At 42.5% G+C, this 25,273-nt stretch overlaps 1 protein-coding gene across 1 annotated transcript; it reads left to right on the top strand.

Annotated features, from left to right (window-relative positions):
- The first annotated feature begins 22,358 nt into the window (after positions 1 to 22,358).
- LOC120112558 lies at positions 22,359 to 23,445 on the top strand. The gene is made up of 2 exons (XM_039132137.1): positions 22,359 to 22,940; positions 23,023 to 23,445. Exons 1-2 carry the CDS (start codon positions 22,359 to 22,361, stop codon positions 23,443 to 23,445), a joined length of 1,005 nt encoding a protein of 334 aa, XP_038988065.1.
- Positions 23,446 to 25,273: the final 1,828 nt, after the last annotated feature.

The raw sequence follows: 25,273 nt of genomic DNA, 5'->3' as shown, positions 1-25,273 counted from the left end.
GTATCTCATTGCTATATATAGACGACTACTCTATCACTATCTAAAATTTATTTTAATATAAAAAATAAATAATTATATTAATATGTTATTAACTTGATTTCTCATCTATTTAGTAATATTTTTGATTCTATGACCATAAAATTTAATTATTCAAATTATATCCATATTTGTATCTAACTTTCCATATCTATTATGTATCTATATCTATTTAATTTGACTAATATTTATACTTATATCTATATTTTTTAAATAAAATAGATATTGATATGTAAGATCTATATCCGATCCATTTCATCTCTTATTATAATAGATCCAAAGGTCCCGTGACATTATATACTATAGCTACATACATCATAGGTATTAAATTTGGCCATTATAATTGTTAAGATTGTTTACCAATTTTATTTGTTCCCCCACTTTTTATGATTCAGCTCTCTACGCGTGGGTTCATAGTTTATTTAAGCTTATTTAATATTTGAGTATAGAAATAAAATAGAATCAAATCATGTTAAGATACTATAGTATAGATGCGGCCCAGAGCCTTTACAATTATAATTATTTCTTCTTTTAGTTTCCAATTACTTTTAATCAGGATATCTCAATAGTTTTATTAAAAAACTTATTCAGTATCCATCAGGTAAAACTATTTGTTTGTTCCTTTCTTAATAATTTTAATACTAATTAAAACAAAATAAATATAAACAAAGATGTTTTCCAATTTTTCAAAATTTTAAAAGTTTCTCTCATCGTCAAAATTTTTTTGGAGTCACCAAGTTATTTTGGCTAAATAAATCTAACAGAGTGGCAATTTTAGTTGGCTCATAAGGTACCCAACCCGATCTGACTCAAATGAACCCATTTTACTTGACTCGTTTGAATTTGGGGGCAGGTATGAGTTTTAGATGTAATATCTGAAGCAGATTTGGATCGGGTATAAGTAATGTAATGCCCTACTCCGAAATGATATGCCCATAATATAGAGGTGGCCTAGAGCCTTTACAATTATAATTATTTCTTCTTTGGTTTCCATTCCTTTCAATCAGGATATCTCAATAGTTTTATTAAAAGCTTATTCCTTATCCATCAAGTAAAATTATTTGTTTGTTCCTTTCCTAATAATTTTAATGCTAATTAAAACAAAATAAATAAACAAGATAAATTCCAATTTTTCAAAATTTTAAGAGTATCTTTCATCACTGTAGCTTTTTTTAAAGTCACCAAGTTGTTTTGGCTGAATAAATCTAGCAGAGTGGCAACTTTAGCTAGTCCATAAGGTACCCAGCCCGATCCGACTCAAATGAGGCGGTTTTACTTGACTTGTTTAAATTTGGGGGCGGATATGAGTTTTAGATGTAATACCTTAAGCAAGTTCAGTTTGGATACAAGTAATGATATGCCCTACTCCAAACCTGACCTAAAATAATATAACCTTAATCCACCATTTCTCTCCTTGTTCACTTGATAGATGATAGCCATCACAACCCCATGCACCTCGGTCATTCCTCCCTCTTTTACTTAGAAAATTATTATTGTTGGAATTTAGAAAACATATATATTTTGTAAAAATCACATCCTATTATTTTTATTTATCTTATTTTTAAACCCTCAATTAATTTGACTTTTGTATAACTGTTTCTTATTAAAATATATTGTAATTATTGATGTACATTGAGATTCACTCTATCTAGACCAAAATTAGATCATAAAATAATAAGTTGTAAGCTTCTCCCATTTATATAGCAAATGCGGTCTTATTAGTTATAGTTATAAGCTATAATTATCCGACGCAAGCCATCTTGCCTATGCAACCCGATCCACCACAACCCACCCTATCTACTTTATCTGATCCTGAGATGGGTACAAGATGGATATGGGTACAGAATTTTTAATTGCGGGATGAGTATAAAAATTGGCCGACCTGACCTATATCCAATTTATTGTGGATTCTAAATCTAACCGAAAAGTATAAAAAGAATAAGTTTATTTGGTAAGGAAATAGGGTTTCAAGAGCAAACAATAATTATCTCATCAGCTATAACGTGGATGGTTGAGAACCACAACTCGTGAGAAAGGACAAAAGTAAGGTTACTCATGAAATCCACGTTAGGTTGCAATCTTTTACAAAGCCATGCCAATTTTCATATCACAAAAATACTCTTCGCCATTGCTTTAGTTTTATTGCATGTAAGGCTGGAAATGGGTCGGATTGACTCATAACTTAACCCGACCAGCTTAGACCCAACCCAACCTATTTTGGAGGACCCGTAGAGCGGGATAGGATTCTAAAATTAGACCAGTTCCATTTTTCAAATCGGGTATGAATTTTCTGACCTGATTCGATTTATTTGAAATTTGGATAATTTTAGATTTTCAATCCTAAGATCTGATCCAACCCGAATCTGCAAAATTATTTGGGCCCACGAACTGCAGCCCGTGGGGGGTGTAAGCATAAGTTTTGAAACCATGGATGGGTTGACCCGAACCGGACTTGCCTAGAATCCGAATTGGACCTGCCTCGAACTTGAACCGGCCCCAATTTTGTAGGTTGGGTCCGGGTTATACATGGATCCAACCCGACCTGAATAATCTGTTGGGTCAAAAATTGTAGCGGTGATCATAGAGATAATAAATATTTAAAATTAGCTTGTACGTCATGACCACAAAAATTGTCATCTAGCTATCAAATCAACTAAGAGGAAACACTGATACATGTCCTCGGTAATTCCTGCACCCTGCAGGTCCTAAGCGCTCACAAGAGCACATTTCAATCTGCGGTTGATGCACTTTGAATATAAGAAAGGCAGCTCTCAAATGTTTTATAATTGACAAAAAGACGAGATACAAATATCTCACTACTCGTGTTCTTAATGTGGCCCGCAATATTTGCTATTCTCAGTGCAAAATCCTCGACATTATATTTGATAAAAAAGCTTAAACTTTTGACTAGACAATGCTGTGTGTGTATGTGTTGTGGAAGAAAGGTTTGGCAGATAAAGGTTTAATGAGTAATAACTAGCCAACCCAAATTAGAATGTGCATTTAATTTGATGATAATGGAATCACAAGGAGTCTCAGTAAATACACCACAGCGATTAATTCCAAGACTTGTGTCTCATTTACTGAGATTGTGAGACAGACAAAAGCCTTTCTAGCAGAACTAGAGGAAGGTGAGAAGAAAAGTGCTTGCAGGGTGGTGTGATATCAAGTCTAGAGGACTAATATTAATCAAGCACCATATGCTTTGAATGAAATCAGAAAGTTGAATAACGAAAAGGGTGAAACAACATAGATGTGCAGGATATATGAGATTGATAAAATGGATTGGCGACAAGTCTATCAACAATAGACCTTGGAGGTAGTACACTGGAGAAAGATCTTTCATAGAGCTTGAAATTTGCCCAGATAAAGATATCATCAATACATGCAACAATAGAAGATGTTCACTAACAAGAAAAGGCTGGAATTCTTGAGAAGTTTTGAAAGTCCAGAAGGATCTGTGGGTGTGTGTGTGTGTGTGTGTGTGTGTGTGTGTGGCTGTGTGTGAGATATTAATTAACTACTGTTTTAGACATCTTTTTATTTTTAAAAAGACTTGCTTCCGTAAGCGAGTTCTCTTCCTGCAACATCATTGTATTTTGTTTCAGGAGAGCCTCTTGGTAGGTAGGAGTACTTAGTAGCTATACTTACATACGGATACTGACAAAGAGAATTCCAAGAAAACATCATGGATAATTCTGCATGAAATTCCTCCATCTGATTGCAGGTCATGCATCTTCTATGTACTGGTAAACAGGAAAATTCCAGCAAAGTATCGAGTATTTTGGTGCTTATATCTTTCTGTAGGACAAACACATTAACATAAACAAGAATTTCGGATCACTTACAGATTTTCTCTTGAATTCGATTCACTGATCAAGGAGTGGATTTTACCAATGAAAATCTACTGTTTTCCACAACCTAAATGCCCAAGTCACTTCTGTGAGAATCTCATAACCACCCACTTTTTAAATGAAGCCTTATGCATAACTGTCAATAGACAGTTTCAGGATTGGAGAGATGTCTATGGAAAGATATCTCTTTTGGACATGAGATCATGTCTTTTGGTTACCGGTTTGGTTGAACCATCATGGGTGGACCAAACCTGTTTTTCCAACATCTCCCACTCACACATGATGGGTTCAACAGTGTGAGTTTTAACCATTACGAATAAGTCTTTTCTCTGCGACTTTCATACAAGCAAATAGATCGTGCGACCAGCATACCAATAAAAAAAATAACGAGCTCACACCACCATACATCTGTTAGGAATATATAGTAGTTCAGTAGAGTAAGTATGCAGTACCCTAGAACATTTAAGTCACATTTCAAGTACCTCATGATCTCACTTTAACTTATCACATTGCTTGTTTTCTGTTTTGTATTCACAATCATGCTTTAACACGTAGTCAAGATGATTGGTCAACCAGTGAATACAACAAAGAAATGAGACACAAAATGATCTTCCTTTCTATCTCGAATCTCTTAATTGTAGTTTAGTTGCTTTTCCAGATATGTCCCAATAAATCGAATCAAGCATGATTGCAGGTAACATTCCAAGATAGCATACACTGAACTAAATCTCAAGAAACAGTAAAAGTAATAAGGGTACTAACAGAGGTAATTATAGTCTCAGGGCTCACACAACGAGAGAGAAGAGATCAATTCTCTCGTTATCCTTATTGGTCGAATTATGCACATGTGGTATGAAGCGCATGTTATGGTATTTTTCTCCTTTTCCTTGGAGCGTATGTTGATTCTCATTATATGAAATACCATACAAATGATAGTTCAGACACACTTAGTGTCCAACTTGAGTTCACCACTCTACTTTCTTTCTCATCATTACTACAGAACTCACATTTGGCATTTAAAACAGACAAGGTGATTTGTGGGTTTACTCACCTTCGGTCACAAAATATTACATAGTGACCTCATCTTGATTTACTATCAAGGCGACATTAATTTTAAGCTTGAGCTCATAAATACGTTATGCTTAAAATTGTCTCATCTCTATCAACCACAAGTTATAGAGGCGATTGCCCGTGTGAGAAGGCCAATCTAATTTCTGTCCAACATACATTTCTTTAAATGAACTAATCATTTGCACTAAGCATTAACGCATATATATATATGCATATGTGTGTGCTTAAAAAAAAAATAAGATCTTAGCATTAATATAAATACATACATGTGAATCCCAAATAAGAAATTAAAATATCTCATTATTCAAACCATTATGTACATCAAAGTCTACGAAGACCTAAAGATTTCACATATCTCATAAATACATCTCTAGGAATAGATTTAGTAAACGGATCTGCGATCATTTGATTCGTAGATATGTATTGTATGTTCACTTTCTTTTGTGCAACCATGTCTCTCACAAAGTTATACTTTGTATCAATATGCTTAGTCTTTGAGTGATATTTGGGATCTTTTGTATAAGCTATCGATGCTTGGCTATCACAATGTACTAGTACTGGATATGCAGCATTTTCCATAACCCCCAAATGATTAAGAAATCTCTTTAACCAAACTGCTTCTTGTACTGCCGCTGAAGAAGCTACAAATTCAGCTTCCATCGTGGACAAAGCTATACAAGTTTGTTTCTTACTACTCCATGAAATTGCCCCATTACTTAGTAAGAAAACATAACCAGAGGTTGATTTTCTTTCATCCAAATCACCTCCCCAATCAGCATCTGTATAGCCTTCAAGACGCAAATCATTTCCTTGATAACATAATGAATAATCCGCAGTACCTTTTAGATATCTCAATATCCTTTTGACCGCTTTCCAATGGTCATGGCCAGGGTGTGATTGATATCTACTTACCATACCAACTGCAAAGCAGATATCTGGCCTTGTACACATCATTGCATACATAAGACTTCCAACTGCACTGGAATAAGGAACTCTTTTCATTTGCTCTTCTTCTTGTGGAGTCTTCGGGCACATTCTTTGGCTTAACGCTTCAGCTTTTGCAATGGGAGTATCAATAGGTTTACAATCTTGCATATGAAACTGTTCAAGAATTTTCTTTATATAAGGCTCCTGTGAAAGAGATAATAACCTTTTTGAACGATCTCTTTCAATTTTAACCCCAAGAATATAGTTAGCCTCTCCCATGTCCTTTATTTCAAAATTCGTGAACAACCAATTCTTAACTGATGCTAAGAATTCTTTATCATTAGCAGCCATTAGTATATCATCCACATAAAGTGATAAAATCACAAATTTGTCTTTGGATCTTTTAATATAGACACAGTAGTCTTCATCAATCATGGCAAAATCATATGATATGACAGCCTGATGAAATTTTATATTCCACTATCTAGAAGATTGTTTAAGGCCATAAATCGACTTCAAAAGTCTACACACTTTGTGCTCTTGGCCTTCTTTAATAAAACCGATAGGTTGTTCCATATAAATTTCTTCTTCCAATTCTCCATTGAGAAAAGCTGTTTTTACATCCATTTGATGTAATTCAAGAACCAAACTAGCTACTATGGCTAAAATTATGCGAATTGAGGTGAATCTCACAACAGGAGAAAATGTCTCTTCATAGTCAATCCCCTCTTGTTGTGTATAGCCTTTTGCTGCAAGGCGTGCCTTATATCTTTCTATTGTGCCATCTGCCTTGCGCTTTATTTTGAGAACCCATTTGTTCCCAATTGCTTTTCGACCTTTCGGAAGATCAACCAATTTCCAAACTTGGTTTGATCTCATTGACTCCATTTCTTCTTCCATTGCTTTCATCCATTGCTCTTTTGCAGGACATTTAAGAGCTTCATCAATATTTCTCGGTTCACCTTCCTCTTGAGGTGTAACAAGAAATGCTTCTTCTTCAATCTCAAATCGTCGACGGGGAACTAATCCACGATTACTTTTTCGTAATTGAGATTGTTGTGAAATAAATTCATCATTTCTTGAATTTCTCCCACTTGAACCGGATGTTGTTGATGGATTTTCAAGATTTTTTACCAATTGAGTTTGATTAAACAAATTATCATGGTCCTCTATCTCAAATAAAGATAAACCTTTATTTATTTCACCCTGATTTGGAAAATCATTTTTCAAAAATGTGGCATTACGAGATTCAAACTCAGTAATACTTCCATTGTCAGTGTTACCAACGAACACATATCCTTTGGAGGTTTCAGAATATCGAATAAAAATACTCTTTTTGCCCCTTGGACCCAATTTTCCATATTTATGAGAAGAATCATGAATATATGCAGCGCATCCCCAAGGTCTTAAATTACTTAGGTCAGGTTTGCGACCGGTCCATAATTCATAAGGGGTGGAAGTTACTGATTTTGAGGGTACTAGGTTAAGTACATATGCAGCTGTTAATAATGCATCACCCCAATAGGTGATCGGCAAATTAGCTTGTGCCATCATAGACCTAACCATTTCCAATAGGGTTCTATTTCTTCTTTCCGCAACACCATTTTGTTGTGGAGTACTAGGAATAGTTAACTGTCTACCTATTCCCTTTTCATCACAAATTTGTTTGAACTGATCAGACAAATACTCATGTCCACGGTCAGTTCTTAATACTTTGATTTTCCGGTCTAATTGATTTTTAACAAAGTTTAAATATCTTATAAAGCAATCTAATGCATCAGATTTGTGAGATATCAAATAGACATAACTGAAACGTGTATAATCGTCAATAAATGTGATGAAATAAGAAGCTCCATGTCTTGCCCTTACATTCATCGGCCCACAAATGTCAGAATGAATTAATTGCAATGAAAAATCGGCTCTAGTTCCTTTACCAAATGGTTTTCTTGCTGTTTTTCCTGCTAAGCAATATTCACATATAGCTAGATTAACCTGTTCAACAGGGCCTAATAATCCCTCTTTGGCTAATCTATTCATTCGTTGTTGCCCAATGTGACCTAACCTAGCATGCCAAATATTTTCATCCATGTTTGGATTACTAGTAGATGTAACAAAGGAAAAAACAGTACTTATTACATTACACATATTATAATCAGTATCAAGTACAATAAAACCATTTAGTACATAACCAGATCCATAATAAGTTGTCCCTAGCAATATGTCTACACCATTACCATGAAAATTTAAGATATAGCCAAACTTAAGTAACATAACAACAGAAATTAAGTTTCGCCGAATATCTGGAGCATATAATACATCATGTAGAATTAAGGGTTGACCACCTCGCATATTCAATTTGCAGGTGCCAATCCCCTTTACTTCAACTCTTGAATTATTTCCCACATATATCCATCTTGCTCCTTGTGGAATTCGACGATATTCCACGAAAGCGTCTCGATCTCTTGCTACATGGTCTGTGGTCCCTGAGTCTACAGTCCACAAAAGATGAGATTCAGCTAAAAACACAGAACTAGAAACATAAGAGATACTTATATTTGTGCTAAGGGTTTTTACCTTCTTTGCCTCGGAGCATTCACGAGCAAAGTGACCCTTCTTGCCACAGTTGTAGCATCTCAATTTTGCTTTGTTCCTCTTAAAAGGACGCTTTCCTTTACCCGGCTGGCTATGCTTGAGCTTCTTAGAGGTCTTGCCGTTACCATTGCCTTTCTTAAAATGACCACTAAAATGTTTTCGCTTGAAGCCCGAAGCTCCTTGCGAACTAGTGTTAGCCATATACACTTCATTAGAGGTTTTATTTGCCTCAAGACGGTCTTCCTCCAATTCCAGATGACGACCAGCATCAATGAAAGTTCTAATGCTTTCATTATGGGTTAAGTGAACTTTCATGTGCTCCCAACTATGAGGCAAAGATCGAATTATAGCTTGAACTTGTTGTTCATCAGTTAGCACATGTCCAGCATCTCGCAGTTCACTTATCATGTTCGACATTTCTCCTAAATGCTGCTTCATATTATTATTAGTGCGTTTCTTATATGTGTCGAACTTGATGGTCAGCTGCCTAAGTTTGGTGACAGAAGTTCCACCAAACTTTTCTTTTAATGCTTCCCATATTTCCTTTGCCATCTCAAAAGGCCTGAACTCTCGCATGATATCATTTTCCATGCTACTCAGCAATGTAATCCGAGCAATTGAGTTCTTCTTTTTCCAGGCAATATAAGCCTCCTTATCCTTTATGTGTTGAACCGTTATTCCATCCTCAGGCTCATTCATGGTATGGTTTAAGGCTTCCAGCGCCTCTTGTTCCTCCAATACATATTGGATTTTCATTTGCCATATTTCATAATTTTCACCATTCAATTTCTCACCCTTATTAAGTTCAGCTACTATATTCTTAGATGCTGAAGCCATTGCAGAAAACTAAGTTTCTACATAAAGACAAACATGCACACAATTAATGCCAAGCACAACACATATTTTTCTTTGCCACTAAACACAAATAAAATTAATGCTAATTCACATAATGGCATGGAATTGAAAGTTCACTATAAACATTAATTTTGATTCTTAGCAGACAAAGTTTTAGTTCTTAAGACAAATTATATAGTAAGTCTTAGAACTCCCACTTAAAACATGATACTAAAATATTAAAAAATTATATAAACATGGAGACATTTATTATCATAAAAAAAAATTTAAATAATTAATACACAAGTAAAGAATATAAGTCATTCTAGCTTCGACTAGTTTTCAACTAGTGATTTTGCCATCTAAGAACCCGAACCCTCCTTGGAATAGTATCCTCAATTTCTTTTTGAATCATAGTTGATACTATTTGTTCGATCCACGGAACCATTATTCTACTAATGGTATGACCTCCTGCTACTGTTAAAATTCCACTAATCTCATGCATTAAGTACTCTTTCATAAATGCTCTCACCAATTGAGCATAATCTCTCACTGCTAAGGAATTCCAAATATCTCTTAGAACTTGTTGCCATGATCCAAATAGAGAATCATACAACACTTGGTACCGTTGATGTTGACATAATGCATGTCCTAGATGAATGATTTCCTCCATCATATAATGAATAGTTTGTACATGTAAAATTATGTCATCATTAGGATCCATCCTTATAACTCGTAATGTGTGCAACAAATCTCTAAACCTCGCCCTTTGTTCCGGGGTCCTTGCTGCCCTCGGAACCCTCACTAAGAGTGGTACTGGTGGCATTATTTTCTACAACAAATGTGGAAAAAATGCTTAGGCATAACACTGAAATATAATAACACACAATTAAAGGATGCGGGAACATTCAATTTCAAAATTTCCAAATGTCACACATACAATCACGGTATGATTGGAAAAATTTCAGAAAAAAAATATATATTTTTCTATAATTTTAACTCATTTTCGAATATAAATAATAATAATAAAATTATTTTATATTCGAAAAAATATTTAAAAAAAAATTACAGAAAATTAGGAAATTAATTATTATTATTTTGAATCCAACGGTACAAACTACGTCTTAATATATTTCTCCAAACCATGTTTGGAAATTTTCTCTCCAGAAAATTGGTGGCCCGCCCGTTAAACTTCCACCGTTGAGAGCGGGAGGTGTACGTTGCTCTGTTAAACCAGCCTCACGCGGTCCCCTCCGCTTCAGGGGAAGCGCGACCCCAAGCTTTCGCTCAGGCCACGCATCCCACTACCCAACTTGGACTGGGCGAACCAGCCCTTTGCACCAATTGCACCCAGACTCGAGGACGAAACCCAACGTCCAAACCACCAAATGCCCCCGTTTGGGTTATAAGCTCCCACTGCCTTCTTTGTTTAAATATTATATTCTTCCCAACGTAACCCATCTCTCCTCCTTTCTCTTCTTCAGGATGTTTGGATGAGAAAAAAAAACAGTAAGAAGAAGATGAGGAGGGGAGAAAAAAAATGGTTTGGGGCACTTGGGCTTCCCTTTTTTTTTTTTATGAGGTGGCCGCGTGGGAGACGCCATCCGTGAGCCGTTTAGAGGCTGCGCCACTGTGCAAAGGGAAGATCTTCTTCTCATGAAAAATTTTTTTTGCAGAAACAAGCCTGAAAATTTCGGGCCTCGTTTCTCCCTCCATAGTGAACGAAATTAAGTGTATTATATATGGATAGAAAGCTTGTTTCAAGGGCTTTCCATTGATATAAATTTCGTTTCCTAAAACAAACTGTGGAGAAAGTTATCAAGGTTCAAAGTTCCGGGTTTTTGATCTTTATGAATTTATATCTCTCAAACCAGTGCACCAAACATCACCAAACTTTCAAGATATCATCTACATATCATATAGTATCTTCATGCAAAAAATCACGGCCTAACTCTATGTGTAAACAAAACTGCCATTAATGGACATTCAAGGTGGTGAGTGCGAGAGCAATGGATTTAAGATATTAAAACATGTAATATCCACTCCAAAACATTTCAGAAATCGAACAAACATGCTCTGATACCAATGTAGGATAAACACATTAACATAAACAAGAATTTCGGATCACTTACAGATTTTCTCTTGAATTCGATTCACTGATCAAGGAGTGGATTTTACCAATGAAAATCTACTGTTTTCCACAACCTAAATGCCCAAGTCACTTCTGTGAGAATCTCATAACCACCCACTTTTTAAATGAAGCCTTATGTATAACTGTCAATAGACAGTTTCAGGATTGGAGAGATGTCTATGGAAAGACATCTCTTTTCGACATGAGATCATGTCTTTTGGTTACCGGTTTGGTTGAACCATCATGGGTGGACCAAACCTGTTTTTCCAATTCATTTTCATCTCACTATTTTAGATATTTTCTATTGTTTCTGTTTGCTCTTGTTTTATTATCATTTCTATGTTCTCCGAATTGTTTTAAGGCCTCGTATGCCAAATTGCATTTTTTATGGTTCTTGTAACTTCTTGTTAATAAAATTGTTGGTTGTGATTGTTGGGGGAAAACCCAAGTCGTGCCAGCCCAAAGGCGCTCGGCCAGGGAGCGCCGACCAGAAAAGCGCCCGACCTCAACGCTCAAATTGGAGGCACTCCGCTGAGCGACCGGCTCGGCTCGACCAGGTGCCGAGCCCATGCCTTGTCCAAATATTCGACCCCAGCCTAATCCCTTAGAGAATCTGACAACTAGATACTTGACTCCACCGTACTCTGTTGTTGTCAAGCCATTAAGGCACGTGACCTCAGCAGGCTTTCGGCACGCCCTATCATTAATGCGTGTGATCCCTGCGGGCCTCCAATGCACTCAACCATTAAATGAACACAGCTCAAGATGATCTCCGGATCACTAGACTATCAAAGCGTATGACTCTCCCTGATCACCGGTTCACTCAGCAATTAATGCACTTGCTATCTACGAACCCCAGGCCCATCACGGCCGGCAGTTCAACCACTCCAACAGGTCCGATCAACCACGCCAGTTCGCTGACTCCGGTCTGATCCAGTCTTATTCTCCACAACGCCATTAATGAGCATGATCGTGCCCAATTATCACAAAAAAAGACAATTTACCCTGTCACCTCTCAGGTAACATAATATCCTTCCATAAAAGGAAACCTGGGGGGAAAGAAAAGGAAACCTGGGGGGAAAGAAAAGGGACGGACACAAAAACAAACATTCTCCTCTTTTACTCCATATATACACTAGCCCCCCCTCTGACTTAAGCATCGGAGGGCCGGCGCCGGAGATCCCGGCCACCGGCTTTCTTGCAGGACTCTCCGAGGAGGACGCCACCAGCTGACGCGCCGCCAACTACTGTTCCAGCAGCGGAGCTCCTCCCCTCTCAGCCCACGGTCGCCCCCGGGTCCAATTTCCAGCAACAGTGATTATCCTCTTCTTATAGCAACAATTTAGTGCTGATGGATTTTCTATGGTAATTTAGATTAGAATGTTCTTGGGTGGAGGACTATGCATGACAAGGGGATAAAAGGCTAAGATTACTACTTTTGGATTTCATCTGACCCAATTAAAGTATATTTCTGATCTTCTTCTCAAAACCAACATAAATGGTTCTAAGCCTATCTCGACACCTATATCTTTTGCGTCCCAACTTTGTTATTATGTTGGTTTGCCACTTTCTGATCCAACTCAATATTGGAGTGTGGTGGGTGTGCTTCAGTACCTTACTCTTATATGTCTTGACATTGTCTTTGAAATCAACCAAGTATGTCAGTTCATGAGTAGGCCCACTTTCATGTACTAGCTTGTAGTCAAGCGTATTCTTCGCTATTTGAAGCATACTATTGACTATGGTATTTATTTAACCAAAGGCCTATCCTCTTCTCTTTATGCCTATTCCAATGCTAATTGGGCCGGTGATCCTGATGACTGGTGTTATGTAAATGGCTTCAATTTTTTTTTGGCGTAATCTCATATCCTAGAGTGCTAAAAAACAACGCACTATGGCATATTTAAGTACCGAATCCGAATATGAAGGGCTTGCCAATGCTACTGCTGAATTAATTTGGATTCAATCTTTACTACAAAAATTGAGTATCTCACTTTCTCAAGCCCCTATACTTTAGTGTGATAATTTATTTGCCATATATCTTACTGTCAATTCCGTCTTTCATGCTCGGGCCAAGCATATTGAAATTGATTTTCATTTTGTTCGAGAGAAAATGACTCGTCGTCAGCTTCATGTCCAATTCATCTCCTCCAACGACCAAATCGCTGATAAATTCATTAAAGGGCTTGCCTCCCAACATTTTCAATAGTTGCGCTCCAAGCCCTTAGTGGTACCCACTTAGGCTTGCGGAGGAGGTATTGACAATATCTTCATCTTAGCCCCATATCAAACCTCATATCAAGGATCTATGATTCTAGAAATCTTGAATTTTGAATTTTGAATTTTAAATAGCATAAATTTAGGATTGATTCTGGGGATCCATTTATTATTTTTTTCTATCTTTGTATCATCCTAGTTGTAATCTCTTGTATATTTTCAACTATAAATATACATGATGACTATCTCATGAGGTAAGTAGAAAAAGTTTTCCATAATATTTTTCTTCCACATATTCTTATTTTCATACAACCTCAATATTATTAGATAATATGAACCTCATTTTATAAAAAGATAAAATGATACATTATGCACAAGTGATATGACTTGTCCAATTACAAATTTCATTATTTGACTGGTATCAATAGCGTTCTGACCATTCAATCCTCTTATCAGGATCCCAAAGTGTACCTAGGTACCAAGTATCCTACAACTCTAAAAGAAAAGGTGAAGAGATGGTGTGAGCTAACAACTCCATAAGAATTCCTATACATCCACTCCTGTATAAATAATATAGAATAAAAAATAGAAAATATTAATAACAAAAAAAATGCAAATATTATGAAATCGCATACTAACTATCCAACACATCTTAAATAAACCAATATATACATATATATACATAAATGTACATCATCTGTTATCAAATATTCATTTTATTCGAAAATAATACATATCACAAATATCATAAAATAAAACCTTCTTGTTCAACAATGGTTTCATTTGTCTTATTTTCTATTTCCCATTATCACGATTTGAATCTAGTGATAATTAACTTTCTGGTTTTAAACTAACCAAGATTATATCTTAGTTTGTAACTAGCAAAATATAGTTTTTATATGTAAGCTTGTGGTAACAATCCTACGCGTAAGTCTGTTAAGGTTATCCTATGCATAAACTCGTAGAGGCTATCTATGCGTAAGTTGGTGGTAGCTATCTATGTGATGAGGTTAGTTTAAATATTTTTTACTCATCATTTGATTAATTAGTTTTGCGCTTACCAAATAAAATATAACTTTATAATATATTGTCTTTCACGCAACTAAAAGTCTAAAATGACTGATTGATATATATATATATATATATATATATATATATATATATATATATATATATATATATATATATATATTGTTGCTGGAAACTGGACCTGGGGGCGACCACTAGCTGAGAAGAAGGAGCTCCGGTGGGGAGTGCATCGGTGGGCTACATCCTCCGAAGGACCTGCAAGAAACCGGTGGCCGGAATTTCCAGCGCCGGCCCTCCGATGCTTAAGTCAGAGGGGGCTTTTGTGGAGAAAGAGAGAGATGGCACGTAAAGCTCAAAGTCAGAAGTCAATAAGTCCTCCCTCCCCTGAGGAGAGAAAGTTTTCCTTTTATAAGAGAGGTGCCAAGGTTACCTGTGATGTGACTGGGCGAATTAATGGGTTACCGTCATGATTGGGCATGATCGTGTGAATTAATGAGTTGCCGTGGATGACTGGACGAGATTGAGTGAGTCAACGAGTTGCCGTGGATGGCCTAAGATTTTGGGCAGGCTGGAGGTCCGTGGAGATCGTGCGCATTTAATTGTTGACAGTCGTAGCAGGGAATGGTCCCTAGTTGATATGTCGTGGCGTGGCCGAAAAGCAAAGCATGGTGCGGTGAGGCTGTTGCAGGGCATGGCCGCAGCATGTGGACGACAAGGTCGGCCTTCTGAGGTCGGTAGCCTTATGTGCTCGGTCTTCTGAGCTCTGCATTCTGAGCTCGGCAACCTTTTGAGCTTGGCAGCCTTCTAAGCTCATGCATGCTGAGGTCGTGCATGTCGAGATCATGCTTGCCGGGGTCATGCTTGTCATCGGATTCGGATGCTCTGATTGTATTTGTGGGATGGTCCATTCCCCCCCACATATATACATACATATATACGTACATATATACGTACGTACATACGTACGTACATATATACGTACGTACATATATACGTACGTACATATATATATATATATATATATCCGCGGTCCCCCCCCCACATATATACCTACATATATACGTACATATATATGTACCTACATATATACGTACATATATATGTACATACATATATACGTACGTGTGTGTGTGTGTGTGTATATATATATATATATATATATATATATATATATATATATATCCGCGGGGTCGACCCTCACGTGAGGGGCATGCCCAGCATGCGGGCTAATACATCGTACAGCTTAGGGACCTAATCTTTGAATTTTGAGGTGGGCTTTATGCTTGCTCGGACTGTTTGCAGCGAAAAGGTTCTGCATGTTTATTACAGCTCTGTACCTTGAAGGGCAATTCGTTTCACTTATATTTTTCTTTTATATCCCTGACAGGGAAACATGATTTGTCATTATTACAAGTTTTAGAAATACATTCTCTCTCCCGCTCTTCTTTTTCAACATGTTATCGGAGCCAAGCCAAATCAAAAAAAAAAAAAAATAATAAGACAGGTATTTAAATTCCAATTCTCTGATTTTTTTTTTTTTTTTTTGGAGAGGAGGTACTGCAAGCAAGCTTGTCCACCCAGCGGCGACCCTGGCCAGTGGCCACCTTTCGTCCGCTTTGATCTTTCTCCGACTAGCGCGATTCATCGGATCTAGGCTTCCGCATGGAAGAAAGGAAAAACCTCCATCGTCGGGATCTTTCCATAGCCTTCGAGTTCTTCTCGTATTCAACTTCTTCTCGTATTCCGTGGCCTTGCCATTAAATTGTCCCGACCTTTCACTCTCTCTTAAATTATCCTCTCTATATTAATACCATACAAAACTCTTCCTCTTCCGCTTTCATGAACCCTTCCGTCCTCTCTATATTAAAACCATCTGTCCGTTTTCTTACCAACCTTTGACTCAGCTAGAATCTATCTCCTCCTCTCCTCTTCGTGCTCTTTCCTTTTCCTCGATGAAGACGAGTGGTGGCACCTCTCCACATGCCCCATCTCCGATCTCTTCAATGAAGACGGGGACCACGCCGCTGCTCCACGGTGCCGCTTGTCCCTTGATCCGTGGCGCTTCATCAGCTATGACGGGTTCGTCGACCTCAAGGTCTGCACCGTCGACGACTCTGCCGCCCTCGAGGATTTCCGTCATGCCTTCTCCGTCTTCAACCTTGATCGCAACGACGCCATCTTCACCGACGAGCTCGCTTGCGTCCTTCTTTGTATCGACAACACACTGCTGGGGAGCCTGCCGACGGTGGTGAAATTAAACGTTCTGAAGGCCATGAACAACACTCTGGGATATAGCTTAACCGGCAACACATGCATCACGATCGGCTCTGATATATTGAAGCAGCAGGGGATTACCGACCTCAGCAAGTGGAATTGTTTGTGGGTAACCGTGGCCTGGGGGTTCTTCTTTAGAGTGCTCTTCTACTTCACACTGCTCATGGGGAGCAAAAACAAAAGGAGAGCCACCTCTTCACCTCTTCGTTCTCTTCCCAATTTCCTCGATCGGAGTGCTAATTCGGGGAATCTTCGGATTTGTTGTGGCTACAGGCGATGGTGATTTGGTGAGCACGGGATCCAATCTCTCCAAATCGCAGAGCACAATTTTGCCGCGCACCTTGTTGGGGTTCAAGAGATGAGGGAGTTAAACTCCCTGAGCACCTGCTTTTGGTGCTTTTGTTCCTCCAAACATGAGGGAGTTAAGCTCCCTAAGCACAGCTTCTAGTGCTCCTATTCCTCCTGCGATAAGAGAGTTATGCTCCATAAGCACTAGCTTTTGGTGCTTCTGTTCCTCTGGAGATGAGGGAGTTAAGCTCCTTGAGCACTCGCTTCCGGTGCTCTTGTTTCTTTGGAGATAAGAGAGTAAGCTCTCTAAGCACCTGCTTCCGGTGCTCCTGTTCCTCCATAGAGGCGATGATGGAGTGCACCACATCGTACCGTTAGAAGCCTGGCGAAGAAGAACTTGGTAGAGCGCGATTCTGCTCCAAACCCCACAGGACCATATGAGCATGGAGCAGCACGCCACACCGTATCGTCAGAAGCTTGGCGAAGGTAAACTCGACAGGCACGGTCTTACTCTCGATCATGGAGGCATACATCTACATGGCTTCTCTCTCAACTCCTAATTTATTACATCAACTTTTGAGCTACTAATTCACACTACAAGAAAAAGGAGCTTTGGCGACGCTTTTTGAGGCTTTTACCGACGCTTATAAGCGTCGGTAATTTTCTTCCCGACGCTTTTCAAAGCGTCACCAATGCGTCGGCTATGTCGGAGTGGAAAAAAATTTCTGACGCATTTGGAAAGCGTCGCTAAAGTTATTTTTAGCGACGCTTTTAAGCGTAGCTAAAATTCCTTCAAGTAGCGACGCTTTAAAGCGTCGTCATAATTTTTTTTACAGAAAAAAAAATTATGACGATCAGTGCCCCACCAGGCCACCATCCATCCTCCTCCCGATGCCATTAGTCGTCGTGCTAGTGCTTCTGGTCACCCCCCGCTACGCCGACGCCCAACAATTAGCGTCCACCGACGACGGCTCGTTTGGCACCCACAACACCAACATCAACTCTTCTCTGGCGATCGTCATCGTCGTCTTCATCTGTGCCTTCTTCCTCGTGGGCATCTTCGCCGTCTTGCTCAACACCTGCGACGACGACATCTCCGCCGTCTCCGCCGCCGTGGATGGAGGCGCCGTCGGAAGAGCAGCAGGACGGGGGCTCGACCCGGAGGTGCTGGAGTCGTTCTCGACCATGGAGTACGCGGCGGTGAAGAAGATCAAGGGCGGGAAGGTCGGCGCGCTCGAGTGCGCGGAGTGCTCGAGGGCCGTCGCCTCCTCTGCTGCGCCCGATCCGCCGCGGCCATTCTTCCTTTCGCTCCTTCATCACCGAAATCTGTAAGAAGAAGGGAAGAAACCACTCACAACGTCGAGAAGATCCACAGCAGCTTGGAGGGACCGCACTCCGCTTAGACATCCCTATTCAGGAAGAAGGAAAAAAAATTATTTCCACATGAAAGGAGAAAAGGGAAATAAAAGAGAGGAAAAATTGAAGATGAGCTACCACAACTATGTGATCATCCTTGTCGCAAACCAACGAGACCTGCTCCACGAACTTGGGATTTTTCTCCTTTCCTGATCCACGTTACCACAATTTCAATGACATGAAAGAAATCGATTCCAGGGAAAAGAAATTAGCAGAGGCTTACCTTGTGGGGTGAAGAAGAGATAGGGGACGTTTATGGCGAAGGGAGAAGAGAGGAAAGCGCACCAAAGCAGAGGAAAAAAGAATTGCGAGGAAGGAAGCCAAACCTCTAATTTGGAGCTCGAGGGATGGCAACCGGAGAAGAGGGATCGGGGGCCTGGGTGGCCGCTCTCTCTCTCTCTCTCTCGCTTCTTGGAAGGAACCTAATCAAGAATCGGGAGGGGGTTTGAGGGATCGGGAGAGGGGAGGGGATTTGTAGAGAGGAGGGGGGAGGGGGCGAGCGGCGGAGAGAGAAGGGGAGGGGATCGGGAGGAATTTGCAGGGAGAGGGGGGGGGGGGGGGGGGATAATGGCCTCCGACGACGCTTTCTAAAGCGTCGTTGGGAGGAAAAAATTAAAAAAAAAGATTTTTGCTTCCGCCGACGCTTAAAAGCGTCGGCAAAAGCCACGGGATGCGACGACGCTTATAAGCGTCGGCGGAAGCCAGACTTCCTGGGAGAAAAAATTAAAAAAAAGGATTTTTGCTTTCGCCGACGCTTTTAAGCGTCGGCTTAAGCCACGGGGTTCGTCAACGCTTATAAGCGTCGGCGGAAGCCAGACTTCCAAAAAAATTACCGACGCTTCTACTTGGCGTCGGCAGACAAAAGTCGGAAAAGATGGTTTTTTTTGTAGTGTCAGCTCTTTATCTAGTACGTCAGTTTTTCGGTACATTCATGATCCAGTTTCCAAACTCAAAATGGTATCCACTTTACCACCTTGAGTTTGAGAGAGGATGTTGAAATTATTGTAGGACTATTAATTGATTGATTGTACCAAACTTAGTCGGCCCTACCAAACTTCGTCAGCCTCCTAGTTATATATAAAGGCTATTCCCGTACATTGTAATTGACAGGCAGAAATACAATTCTCTTTTCTTATTTTTTCCCCCCAGTAATTACAAGTTTTAGACAAACCAAATAAACTCCTCCATCTGGGCATTGGTGTCCGCACCATCTCCAAGGTCAGATTCACCATCAGAAAAGAATAACAAGGAAAGGATCTCCGTTTTCCAAATTTCTTACTCACAAGGATCCAAAAATGCTTAATAAAGAGAAGCTCCATAGCAAGATATGATTAAGAAAAACAGTTTTGGATTTAGAGAAAGAGATGTGATGTTTTTGTAATTTAGAACAACGAACAAATGTTGTTGTTGCTAGAAATTGGACCCGGAGGTGGCCACTTGGCTGAGAAGGAGGAGCTCTGGTGCAGGCGGTACGTCGGCGGGCTGCGTCCTCCGGTGAAGCTGCAAGAAGCCGATGGCCAGGGTTTCCGGCGCCGGCCCTCCGATGCTTAAATCAGAGGGGGCTTTTGTGGAAAAAGGGAGAGAGACAGCAGGCAGAGTTTCAGAGTCAGAAGTTTCCGATCTAGGGGAAGAGATTCTCCTTTTATAGAAGGGATACAGGGTTACCTGTGAAGTGACTGGATGAATTAATGAGTCGCCGTCATGATTGGGCGTGGTTGAGTGAATCAGCTAGTTGCCGTGGATGGCCTGAGATTTTGAGTAAGCAGGAGATCTGTGGAGACCATACACATTAATTGTTAAGTAAGCCGGAGATCTGTGGAGACCATGCACATTAATTGCTGAGTAAGCCGAAAATCTGTGGAGACCATGCACATTAATTGCTGACGGTTGTAGCAGGGCATTGTTCCTGGTTGAGCTAGTGAGCGAAGCATGGTGTAGTGAAGCTATTGCAGGGCATGGCCGCAGCAGGTGGACGACAAGGTCGGCCTTCTGAGGTCGGCTTGGCCAGCTGAGCTGGGTTCGGCCTTCCGAAGTCGGGGATGCCGAGATCTGGCGCCTTGAGGTCGGGCGCTTGCAGGTCGGGCGCCTGTAGGTCGGGCGCTTGCATGTCGGGCGCCTGTAGGTCGGGCGCTTGCATGTCGGGCGCCTGTAGGTCGGGCGCCTCAGAGGGTTGTTGCCAGGGCACCTGTCATCACGTGCCGGCGATGCGTCCACGCATTTCGGGGCGATCCTTTTTTTCCTCCAACACTACCCTCCGACTTTCGAGTTCGAGCCGCTTACGAGCTCGGACGAAGGAAGTAGTTGCCTTTATTATGCTGGTGGGGCCAGGCAGCTTTAAATCGTTCCGCCGTTCCATGCTCTTTGGGGCATCTTTAATGAGAGACGATGGGGCGATGCCTTTCTGCTTCTCGAGGTTGCTTCGGGCCGTGGGCTCATGATGAGGCTCTGGGATTTGAGAGGACGCCGCCTCGATTCTGCTTTTAAAGCGTCGATCCAGGTTGATACGCCGCTTCGATTTCCGGAGCTGACACGTGACGCGATTTGGATGGAAGGCGGGATCTGGTCCTACCGATCTGGGCCGTCAGAAGGGTCTATATAAACCCCAGACTTGGCCCTAAAAGCCCTTATTTGGCCGCCACTGCTGTCGCCTTCTCTTTCCTCCATTTTTTTTCTCTTCCTTCTTCCAGTCGTTGCCCAGTTCTTCCCGGCGGTGCCTTAAGGCGATTTCCGGCGGTTGTTTTGGTCCCTTATTTGTGGTCGGCGGCATTTTCGGTGGAACCCATAGTAGGTCTTCTACCCACGTTTGCTCGGAGGGTTTTTGTTTTTCTGCTTCTTCTTCTTTTTCTTTCTTCTTCATTTTTCTCTTGGGGATGGATCACGGCCCGAACAAAGTTGGGTCCAGCTTGACCAAGGAGGAGTTGGAATTGATCTGCTCCCGGTTCTTCCCTTAGAGTGGGTTTCGTCTTGAGCCCGCAGGGTCGGAGGACCAGGTAACGAGACCTCCTCCGAGTCGGATCGGGGTGTACATAGAGACACTCTGGGCCGGCCTGCGGTTCCCTCTACACGAGTCCATGAACGAGCTCCTGGTGGCGTATCAGCTCGTACCAGCACAACTTGCTACAAACTCGTGGAGAACCATCATCGGGGTTCCTGTCCCTTTGCCTCGCGCACGGGATACCGACTTCGGTGAATGTTTTCCGCCAGTGCTTCATGCTGAAGTCCAGCCCGGTGGATAGGGAATGGCTCTACTTCGCTCTTCGAGGCGGTAAGTCGTTCTTCCGAGGTGCCCCTTCCTCCATTCGTGGGTGGAAGGAGAAATTTTTCTTTCTTTCCTCCAAGCATTCGTGGGGATTTGACCCGAGATGGGGGCATCCCCGACTCAGGGCCATTAACAAGCCCCCCATACTTTCGGCGGACGAGTAGAGGGTCGTTGACGCTCTTCACGGCCTCGGGGGAGACATTCTTCTGAACGACCTTCTGAGCGAGGAGGCCTTGGTGAATGTTGGCCTGAGCGAGGAGGCCTTGGTGAATGTTGGCCTGAGCTCGGCGCCCCCCGAGGGTAAGGGCAGCTGCACTGCTCCTCGCCTGTCTTGTCATCGTTTGCCTTATTTATTCCTTCTTCTTTTTTATCATCATTTTTTTGCTAACCTGATATTTGGGAATTTTTCTCTTTTTCAGATGTCGCTCAGATGGTGACCAGTAATGCGGCTCTTTTCGCCCGATATAAGAAGAGGGCGGCCGAGGCTGGTGGGGCTCCTCCCGAGCCCAAGAAGAAGGCCAAGTTGGCCTCAACTTCCGCTCCCGCCGAGAGGGCGGGTCCTAAAGCCGGGACTTCCGGATTCGTCCAGAAGGAAACTCCATCTGCCGAGCACGCGGGCTCGGGCTCTAGGGGGGCAAGGGATTCGGTGCCCCCAGCCTGCCCGGCCTCCATCTCCCAGCGGCCGGGTCGGCAAGTTGTCCTCCTGCGGCGCTCGGGTCCCAAACCGGGCCACAGCCTTGGAGTCCCGAGCCCCTCTCATCCTTCTGCTCCGAGCTCCGGCCGGCCAAGCTCATCGAGGGCTGACGTCCCAAGCTTGCCCGAGGTCGGAGGCCGCTCCGAGAGGGGGCCTGATGGCCCGGAGTCTCCGACCAGTGAGGGCGATTCGGCCCTCCATGATAGCAATGTCGCGCGCGAAATATTTCGCCGCGTGTTGTTCCCAGCTGACTGGGCCGAGTTTGAGACCATCGATCCCGACAGCCTTGTTGATCAGATCTACTGTACTGCCATCCAAGTAAGTTATTTTTTGTTTTTATTTCTTTGCCCCGATTTTCGCATCTCCTTGACCTTTACTTATCATCAACTTTTTCCTACAGCATCTTCATGAGATCAACATGCTGGTGCTCATAGCGTTGGAGTGCCAGGAGAAGGCTCGAAGGAGCCAAAGGCAGCAGGAGGGGGCCGAGAAGAGGCTCGCCGAGTCCGAGGCCGCGCGGAGGGAGGCCGTCGCGAGGATGGAGGCTGCAGAATACGAGCGGCGATCGGCGATCGACCAACTTGAGGAGAAGAAGGCCTCGCACGCTTTGGCGAAGTCGGAGCTGCGCGCCTCCGAGGCGCGTCTAGTCGAGGCTCGTTTCAAGATTGCCGGCCGTAAGTATGAGGAGGGGGTCCTTCGCCTGAAGATCGAGCAGCTCGAGGCTCGAGAAAAAAGGGCACTGGAGGAGGCTCGAGACGCGGTGCAACTCTTGCAGGAGTCGAAAGAGTTTCCTGATTTAATGGAGGAGGAGGCCGTGGACTGATTCATCCGTGGCTTCGAGAACTTCCGGAGGCAAATGTAGCGGTTTTGCCCCCAGCTCGACCTCAAGGGCATTCGGCCAAGGATGGAAGTCGGTGAAGACGAGAGCGAGCCCGGAAGCTCCGACGATGGGATCGGCAACATTCTCGCAATTCTCGAGGCCGAATAGGAGGCCGTTGAGGCCAAGATTGATGCGGCCGAACAGACGGCACAAGAGGCTCTTTCTACGGAAGTCGCTGGGGGCGCTCCCGAGGCTGTTGGTGAAGCCCCGTCCGAGGCTACCGCGGATGGTCCTAAGGCAGTTTCTGCTGAGGACCCCCACATGATTATTGTGGATGACCCTGAGGTCGATGCCGAAGCGGCTGCTGCCCCTGAGGACTTAGCCTCCTTTTTCTTTTCTTTTTTCTTTTTCTTTTGTAAATGAGGTCGGCCTCTACGGCCATTGTGCGGCCAGACGAGTCGGTCCTCAAAATCAAAACTTGTACACAGTCTTCGGGCTTTCAATTAATGAAGCATCTTCCTTTCAGACTCCGTGTGTATTTGTGTTTGCTTCTATTTGCATAATTGATGAACTTTTATCCCGGCTGGTTGAGTTGAACCCCCGTTTGGCGAATCTCACCAAGTCTTCGAGCTCGGCTGAGTCTTTAGACCTAGGTTCCGGTAGAATTCGTTAAGCCTTTAGGCTCAGCTCCCCAAGAAATTATGCTAAGGCTCTAGGCCTAGACTTTAGAAGAACTCGCCAAGTCCTTGGGCTCAAGCTCTGAAGAAGTCCTGCTAAAACTTTAGGTTTATCTTTCAAGAAAATTTCGCCAAGTTCTTGGGCTCGGCTTTCAGAAGAACCTTGTTAAAACTTTGAGCTCGGGCTCAGTGGCAGCGTAGGATGAGGTTGGGCTGTCGTCGGAGCTCTCACGCTCTTTGATCTCGAACTTGGTCGACGCGCCATGAGGTGGAATTTGAGTTTGTGGCCAATGACTCGGCATCCCCGAGCTCGGTCGGGACTGGGCAGAGCTCGAGATCGTCATTGCGGGCCACTTCGACCTAGGTCGGCGTTCGAAATTAGCCGGGTCTTCATTTGGAGAAGTCCGAAGTAGGTGGAGATCGAGCCGGAGATTGATGGTATGGAGCATTCCGGGCTTGGTCGGAAGCTCGCGTGCGAGGCCGAGGGAGCCTGGGCTCGCAGTCGACTCTGCGATGCCTTTCGAGATCGATTGAGGTTGGGCTCATGGTCGATTCAGCAAAGTATCCCGACCTCGGTCGGGGGGCCCCAAGCCTGGTCGGGGCTTCATTGGAGATACATGTAGGAGGCGAGCTTCGCCCGTTGATCATCCTGTAATATAACCAGGTAAGCATAGGGAGATATTTGTGCCGAGCAGGGTGTACCTCTCGTGGAGTTGGAGTTAAGTGTCTCGGGTCGGGTTGTCCGAGCTGAGCTAAGCGATTCTACCTCGAGGTCGACTTCAGCAACCTATGGTTGACTCAGCACGGTGGCTCCACTCAGCTCGAGGCGTGTTGTCGAGGGAGCACTGAATGTTGGCGAAGAGTCGTGGAGATATCGCCACAAGAACGAGCGAGATTTAACTCATGGTCGAGGGAGACTTGATTCGGAGTCGACTTGGCAGCGCCCAGGAGTGCTTCCCAAGGCCGAGGGAGCCGGGGGCTCGCGGTCGGTTCAGCGGGGCATCATGAGATCGAGGGAGCCAGGGGCTCACGGTCGGCTCAACGGGGCATCCCAACCTTGGTTGGGGGACCATGCGCGAGGTCGAGGGAGCTGGGGCTCGCTGTCAACTCTGCGATGCTTCCCGAGGTCGAGGGAGCTAGAGCTCGCGGTCGAC

This window comes from Phoenix dactylifera, chromosome 11 (assembly GCF_009389715.1).
Source record: "Phoenix dactylifera cultivar Barhee BC4 chromosome 11, palm_55x_up_171113_PBpolish2nd_filt_p, whole genome shotgun sequence".
Lineage (NCBI taxonomy): Eukaryota > Viridiplantae > Streptophyta > Magnoliopsida > Arecales > Arecaceae > Phoenix > Phoenix dactylifera.
This window is presented reverse-complemented; position numbering and strand designations above follow the sequence as displayed.